Consider the following 8,800-nt stretch of genomic DNA (forward strand, 5'->3'; position numbering starts at 1 on the left):
TCCCTAAAATTAGGGCTCTGACCTTTAAGATCTGTTCTAGTTCCATTTATGGTTGAATATCTTCTTAAATATTCTGTGTACCTATCTATGTGCAATCTTCTGTGGTTTTCGTACTAGTTTTACTTGCCCTAAAATTAGGGCTCAGATCTTTTAAGATCTGTCCTAGTTCCATTTTTTAGTATCTCCTTTAATGTTCCTTTATATCCGTCTATATGCATTCTATTGCGATTTTTGTGAATTTGATGACCAGCTTATTTTCCATAAAATTAGGACTTAGATCTGTTATGATTCTTATTTTTGTTCAATATTTTCTTATAGCTGTCTATATGCATGTTATCTTCCTTTGATTATTCTGACAGATTTTACTTACTCTAAAAATTAGGGTTTCGATTCTTATGTCATTTTTCTTACTGATTCTGTCTATCTGTTCTTGCCTTAATTATTACCTGGGAATCTTTGATTCCCAGACTTGTTTGATTACTGTTATACGCGTCTATGCACTGTTATTTTTTACTTGCCTTAATAATGTGTTGATTGATTATTTCCATGTTTATGTACCCTAGTCTAATGCTATATAAACCTCTCTCCTTTCCCCTTTAAGAGAGACGAGAATCAATATACTCTCACTAAAAAAACTTAAAGTTTTTGGCTCTAAATTCTCTTTGATATCTCGTTTTACTTCTGGTTTTGGCGGGCTAAAAGCCAAGGCAAAATATTCTGGGCTCTCGACTATTGTGGTGTATTTCTTGTTTTCTTGCCTAATTGGTGAGTGACTATCCTTTTGTCATCTCATTTCTATGTATCTATGAACTGTGTTTATGATCCAGCATGTTTAAAAGACCATTCTGAGCATAATTCTACCGCTTTTATGTTCCTATGATTTCCTTTTGGTCCTATAATTGATACTGTCAGTTCTAAGATTGGTTATTTTTGAATAATATGAATCCTCTTAGAGGTTAGCTTAATACCTTCTAACTTGTTTCATTCTTGCTGTTTTGCTAGTTCTGAAATTGTCCTAAACTTAACATCCTTAGGATAATACTAGTATGCTCATCAGTTAATCAGTCATGAGTCTTCACGAACTTGTATTGTTACTAAACCTTTCTCTATCAATCATGTGCCTTGATAACTACCTTCTATTATGTTTTGCATCCATTTGGATTCATGTGATTATTTGACTGTTTGCCTTAACACATTGTCTAAATATTTCTGTGATTGAACAAAACTGTCATAAAATGTTAGCATGTACATCTAGCCTAATTAGGCCTTTCAGACTTTAACTCATTAGATATTGTGCATGAACAACTTTGCAAATCTTGCCAATTTGTCTTTTTAATGCAATTTTGCCTATATTATGTGTTTTAAGCTCTGTCATGATGGCTCTTCTAAAATCAAACATGTTTTAAAATGTGTCCTTTACCATTGTCTCCTTTCATATGCTGCTACTTTTAAACACCTATTCTTAGGTCCTTTAGGTTCCATCCTTCACCTCCCTTGTGTGAGCACTACTCAGGGTCCATGTAAGACTCTTATGAACACTGACACATTGGGGTTGGGTTTCTAACCTCCTTTGACTATTTCTAAACATTTGGTCCTCTAGTGTGAGCATTGCCCTAAGTCTTTGAAGCCCTTGGAAACTTTGACACACTAGAGATCTAGATTATGTGTATGATTGTTCTGTATCTGTGAAAGTGAGCCTTAGATCTGCTATGGTTTGAAGGCTTGGGTTGCCCAGTTATATTTGGGCATGTTGTAGGCTCTCTATAGTTTTACTTACCTTTTGTAATTCATTCATTAACTCTAGTCTATAATAATTGTTGTAATAACAATTTTGGGGGATTAGTAAAATTGGGAAGGGGTTCTTATTTTTATTTGTGTTGTTTCATATCATGCTTATAAGTCCCATGTTATGTTTACATACTAGAGATCCTTCCTATAGGATTGACGTTATGATTTGTTGAGAATCATATTTTTAGGTGTATCAATATGTCCAACAAACGTGTGTTAGCAATCATGCCTATATGATTAATATTTGGCTTAATTGTTTTTTGGCTCAATGTATATAAATTCCTGCTCATATACTACTCAATTCTAGAAATCATACCTATAGGATTAAAATTAGCTCAATGCTAGAATCATGCTTATAGGATTAAAATCAGTACAATGATAGAAATCATGTCTATAGGATTAAAACCAGTTCAAACCTAAAAATCATGCCTATAGGGTAATAATCATCACTCTCGTAGAAGTCATGCCTATAGGATTCTATTAACTGATTCGGAATGTGATTATCACCGTCAATCACTTAGATAACATGCCCATAGAATTGAACAATAATTTCGAACTTATGATCGTAATTTACTATTATTCATTAACGCATGAAATGCCTAGATATTGTATTGAATTAAAATCAGTAGGCAAATATATGTAGGCCCTAACACTTGCATTAAGAACTGACTCTGCATGCTACTGCTCGCCTGTTCATCACATAGATATCCTGCCCATAGGACTCCAATATTAATAAAGCCTACTAAATCAATTGCGTGCATTTGCTGTTTACATGCGGAGGTTAATGTGAGCTCATATCTGTCTTTATTTGGAAAGTCCTAATTGTTTTGCTTGTCACCTAGTATTTTATATTTTTGAGAACCTTAGGCCTAGTCTAGGACCTTCCCAAATAGAGGTCTCAATGCCTCCAAGACCTTAGGTAAGGGACAGGTAATGCACGCATAGGACACAAGTTAGAATCAACTAGAGCACTTTAGGTAAAATCTCAAAGATAGTAATTGGGTAGTAGAATATGATAGTCTACGCCCGCTGGAAAATATGAGTAACACCCCGTCTTGGAAGAGTTACGAAGTATTATTTATGTTGCACAGGGTGATCCTATAGGCTGAAAAATTTAGGACCCCTCATCCTTATTAAATAGTTTATTCGCTTCCTTAGATTAATTTGCATAATTTAAGTTCGGTCGGGACCTACCGTTGTGGACCTCGAGGGGTGCCTAACACATTATCCTCAAGGTAATTTGAGCCCTTACTCGATTTCTGGTGATGCAAACTAGTGTAACTTGAGTCATTTTCTATAGGTGCCTTAACACGCCTTAATCCGTTAGGTGGCGACTCTATCAACCAATTCCTTTTCCCTGCTTTCTCAAAATGAGTTGTCAAAATGTCGAAACCCGATTTCGTGAGAAAAAGGGGGCACGACAGTATCTTTTCTATCAATATTTCACAATCTACCGCACTTAGATTCTTTGCGGATATAGGCACTCCAAGGTACTTAAATGGTAGTTTACCTTTCTTATATCATGTCATCTCACATATGTCTTATATCTCTCTTCCATTCATATTTGCACAAAATATATTCGATTTATTTGCATTAACTGTCATACGAAATGTATTTGAGAATGACTTGAGACCCCTTATCATGAGCATTACTGATGCATAATCTCCTTTGCTGAATAGTATCATATCATCCGCAAAACAAAGGTGTGTCAGCTTCAATCCTTTGCCTATTGTAAGATAAGTAAACTCTTTATGCTTATCCACGTGCCCCATTATTCGCATAAAATATTTCGTACAAACCATAAACAGTAAGGGGGAGATTGGATCCCCCTATCTTAGTCCTCTTTTCCCATTTATTTTGCCATAACATTCTCCATTCAAATTTATGTTGTAGCTGATTGTTGTGATACATGCCATAATCTACTTTATGAATAGTCCAGGGAAGTTTAGTGCATGCATCATTTCCTCCACAAATTTTCATTCAATATAATCATATGTTATTTTCAAATCCACCTTGATCAAGCATCTTTTAGTAGTTTGTTTCATATTATATAGTCTGACCAAATCTTGACAAATCAGTATGTTCTGCACTATTGTTCTCTCTGCCACAAAGGCACTTTGGTTTTGTGATATGATGTCTAGCAGCACCACTTTCATTCTGTTACACAGCATCTTTGAGATTATCTTGTACACCATATTACAACATGCTATAGGTTTATAATCTTTAATTGTTGCAGCATGAGAAGTTTTTGGTATAAGGGTGATCACTGTACTATTAAAAGCTTTGAGCATTTTCCCAAATTGGAAGAATTCCAGCACAGCTGTAGCGATATCCTCCCCTACAATATTCCAGCTATCCTTGAAAAATTGACTACCATACCCATCATGTCTTGCTGCCTTTGTCCCTTCTATATCCCATAGTACTTCTTTAACTTCCTTTTGTGAAAACTCTCTTATCAGCTGGTTCCTTTATTCTTCTGAGATAATTTGTCCTTCTTTGACTATGTAGCTTGCCACATGATTTCTGTTCTACTTGTTAGTACCCAGTAAACTTGTATAGAATTCCTTGAAAACATCAACTACTGCATCTATTGATTGAACTGTTTCTCCTTGCATGTTATGGATTGTGAATATTCTGCTTGCTGCTCTCTTTGACTTGATCACTTAGTGGAAATAACTTGTGTTCATGTCTACATATTTAAGCCATTGTACTTTACTCTTTTGGTGCAAGTAGTTTAATTTCGCTTCCTTCTAGTATATGTATTGCTTTGTCAATTCCTTCTCCTCTTTGCCAAACATTTCATTCCTAGGGTCTTTCTGTATTTTCTCTTAGCATTCTACCAGCTTCTCCATGCTTTCATATTCCTGTTTCTCTACTCTTCAAACTTGTCTTTATTTAACTTTATCAATACTTTTTTAAGTCTGTTTTTTTCCCACCACTCTAAACATGTTTGTCCCATGTATTGGTTGTCTCCAGCTTCCCTCCACTCTTGTCATAAAGGAGTTGTCCATGCTCCACATGCTGTAGTATTTGAATCTTCTCATCTTAGGTGAACTTATTCCCTCCCATTTGATCATTGTAGGGATGTGATCATATACTTTTGCTGTCATATAGTGAACTTCATATGCTGGAAATTTATTCACCCAGTCATTGTTGGTGATTACCTTGTCAATTTTACTTAGCACCCTATCCTGTTCTTCATGTTTATTATTCCATGTATAAAAACACCCCGATGATTTCAATTCTTGAAGTCCACATTGTTCCATACATTCCTTAAACTCCTTTATTTCTGCATATGTCACCTTACCACCCACTTTATCCTTTTGACTGAGTACAAAGTTGAAATCTCCCATAATTTCCCATGCCCCTACCATTTGATTAGCTATCATCCTTATTTATCTCCAAATGTCAGACCTTAGTGCTAGATCATTGAATCCATACACCGTTGTCACATTAATCCTCTTTCCTGTGCTACTGTGAGTTATGCTATTATGAATGAGTTGTTCTGTCACCATTTTCACTTTTATAATGAAGACCTGAGGCCTCCACAATATCCATATTCTTCCTGCATTATGTTTAGAGTGATTTGTAGTATAAGACCACCCTATGCAAAGCTTAAGAGCAGCTTTATTTACCTTAGCTCTCTTAATCTCTGTTTCCAAGAGCCCAAACAGTCCAACCTAATGTCTTTGAAGGAATAGATTCACTTTCTTCTATTTGATTGTCCCGTTTAGGCCCCTGGTGTTTCAGAACTTAATACTATCCATTAGGTAGGTAGGAGTTAGGTCCCCCAGCCTTACCTGATTTATTACCAATTCCTTGTGGCTCCAACTGCCTCTCCGTAGACTGCTCCTCACCTTCATTAATTCCATTGTTCCTATTGTTCATTTGTGTAACTGCAACATCAGTGTTTTGATTACTTCCATGGTTTAACCACCATTGGCTTTTTGTCAAACATTCTAATTCCTTCCTCCACTGCCTTGTTTTTGTCCTCAAGTGAGTGGAATCTTATTGTGAACACACCTCTGTTCACCTGGGCTATTTTACCTATCCCCAGTAATCCCCATACCCTTTTGAAGTATCCCTCTATAACAGTTTGTGGTGGATTTGATCCTATGACGCAATAAATACTGCAAATCTCTAGTAGAGTATCTCATTTTTTATGTCTTCCATTGTAATTTTCACATCTCCCCTCAATTGCTCCCCTCTCTTTCCGGTAAGGTTATACCCTTCACTGTGTTCACCTTTCCCTATAATTCCACTCCAATTTTCCCTATTTTTGGTGTTTTTGCATGGCTTTGTTTTCCTATTAATTTTGATTCACTTACCTTTTCCTCCGTTCGATTTGCCCATAATTTCGTTGCAGGCGTGTTCTCCACCATTGTTGACGTTGACGCCATTGTTCTATCCAAATCTAATGGAGCTATACCTTGAATTGCATTGACATTTCGAAATTTCGTTGTCTCCGATGACAGTGGAACTTTTTTTAGGTCTCTTCCAGTTGTATTGAGTTGTACAATACTCCCTCATCCTCCAGATGTTGCTTTCCTCGCTATATCAGTTACTGCTGAGAGGAGAGCTCATGTTCTAGAGAGGGAAAGTTTGGTATATAAACTTTATTCTTACACCCCCTGATGTTATTCAATATAAAACATATCATGAAAGTTTGGAAGAGGGTGGTAGAAGGGAGGATAAGGAGGGCGGTGTCTATATCGAAAAACCAGTTTGGGTTCATGCCGGGTTGTTCTACTACGGAAGCTATCCACCTTATCAAGAGGTTGGTAGAACTATACAGGGATAGGAAGAGGGATTTGCATATGGTGTTTATTGACCTAGAGAAGGCGTATGACAAGGTCCCTAGGGACGTCCTTTGGAGGTGTATAGAGGTGAAAGGTGTGCCAGTGGCTTACATTATGGCGATAAAGGATATGTATGATGGATCTATGACTCGGGTTAGGACTATGGGAGTGACTAAGAGCCTTTTTCGGTGGTTATGGGATTACACCAAGGATCTACGCTCAGCCCGTTTTTATTTGTTCTGGCGATGAACGCACTGACATACCATATCGAAGGAGAGGTGCCATGGTGTATGTTGTTCGCTGATGATATAGTTCTGATTGATAAGACGGGAGGCGGCGTTAATGGGAGACTGGAGGTATGGAGGCAGGCCTTGGAGTCAAAAAGTTTCAAGTTGAGAAGGACTAAGACGGAATATGTGGAATGAAAGTTAAGCGACGTGACTGGGGAAGAGGATGTGGAAGTCATGCTTGACTCATAGGTCATCCTCAAGAGAAAAAGTTTTAAGTACTTAGGTTCAATTATCCAAGGAGATGGGGAGATTGACGGGGATGTTACATACCATATTGAGGTGGGGTGGATGAAATGGAGGTTAGCGTCTGGAGTCCTGTGTGACAAGAATATGCCACCGAAACTCAAAGGTAAGTTCTATAGAGCGATGGTTAGACCGGCCATGTTGTATGGATCTGAGTGTTGGCCAGTCAAGAATTCACATATCCAAAAGATGAAAGTAGCAGAAATGAGGATGTTGAGATGGATGTGTGGGCACACTAGGTGTGATAAGATTAGGAATGAAGATATTCGGGAGAGGGTGGGCGTGGCTCCCGTGGACGACAAGATACGGGAAACGTAGCTTAGATGGTTCGGACACGTGCGGAGGAGAAGCCTAGATGCATAGGTTAGGACGTGTGAGTGGTTGACTTTGGCAGGTACAAGAAGAGGTAGAGGGCGGCCTAATAAGTATTGGGGTGAGGTGATCAGGCAGGACATGGCACGACTTCAGATTTTCGAGGACATGACTCTTGATAGGAACATGTGGAGGTCGAGCATTAGGGTGGTAGGCTAGGAGGTAATCGAGAGTTCTTCCCTCTTTGTACCGGGTAGTCTGATAGAGTTTTATTTAGGTTTGTTAGCGGTCTATGTTGTGTTCGCATTGTTGTTTTGCATAGTTTTGTGTTATTGTCCTTTCACTTATTCATTATTGTTATTTTCTTTCTGGCATCTTTTGTTATTACATGCCTTTTCTTTTGTTTCTTTTCTGATATTATTGTCTCTCCTATTGAGCCGAGAGTCTCCTGGAAACAACCTCACTACCCTTTTCGAGGGTAGGGGTAAGGTCTGCATACACTCTACTCTCCCCAGACCTTACTAATTAGATTTTACTGAGTATATTGTTGTTGTCGTTGTCGTCGTCATTTTCAATTAATTCAACATTTGGTTTTAGGTAGCAAATAGGGGCATCCTTGTATTGCAGCCAAACATCATTTTCAAGTGCAAAAAAATGTGAATGAATTGTGTGACTTCCTGTTTGCTCTAAGCCATAAAAGTTTTATTTAGTAGTACTATATATGTTCCTACACTTGTTTTAATGAGGCAAACCCACGGTATAAAGTTCACTTTGTTTCTACATACAAAGGACTCTATGTTTCGAGGGAACCATGTCAGATGTTTCGTTTATCGTGCTTTAACTTGTACAAAACAAATAATATTGCGCAGTCTCATTTAATTTTCGTTGTCTTTGTCTTTCTTTCAATAATTGGAAGAATTGTCTCAAACAATTGGTGGCAAAACTTGCTACTTATAAAGCACACTGTTTGTGTCGTTTTATTGCCTCCACACAATATTATTTCAAGTACAGAAAAATTAATGTGAATTGAGTGAATTTTCTTTAGTCGTACTCCTCTTTAGTATTTGTATATCACATTCTTCTGGTGAGGCAAATCAATCTTTCTATAATATTTTGCTTTGAATTCTACATATAAGGGTTTTAGCTAGAATTCCAGGAAACATGTTCATATATTTGGTTTATATTGCGTTAATTTCTTTCAAAAATTGAAAGGACGGTCTCAAATAAATATCAAAACTTGTGATTACAGTCAGACATCTTTATAACAACATTCATATATATTTTATCCAAAATTTCATTAGTTCAAGTGTTCAAGGACAAGTGAAGGGTTGAAGTATCTATGAAAGAAAAAGGGAACTGATAGAACTG

General features: G+C 37.2%; 1 protein-coding gene across 1 annotated transcript; it reads right to left on the bottom strand.

The window, feature by feature from the left end:
- Nucleotides 1-4,703: 4,703 nt before the first annotated feature.
- LOC142181024 (uncharacterized) lies at nt 4,704-5,162 on the bottom strand. The gene has a single exon (XM_075253134.1). The coding sequence runs from the start codon at nt 5,160-5,162 to the stop codon at nt 4,704-4,706; it is 459 nt and encodes a 152-aa protein (XP_075109235.1).
- Nucleotides 5,163-8,800: the final 3,638 nt, after the last annotated feature.

This window comes from Nicotiana tabacum, chromosome 5, assembly GCF_000715075.1.
Source record: "Nicotiana tabacum cultivar K326 chromosome 5, ASM71507v2, whole genome shotgun sequence".
In the NCBI taxonomy this organism is placed as follows: Eukaryota; Viridiplantae; Streptophyta; class Magnoliopsida; order Solanales; family Solanaceae; genus Nicotiana; species Nicotiana tabacum.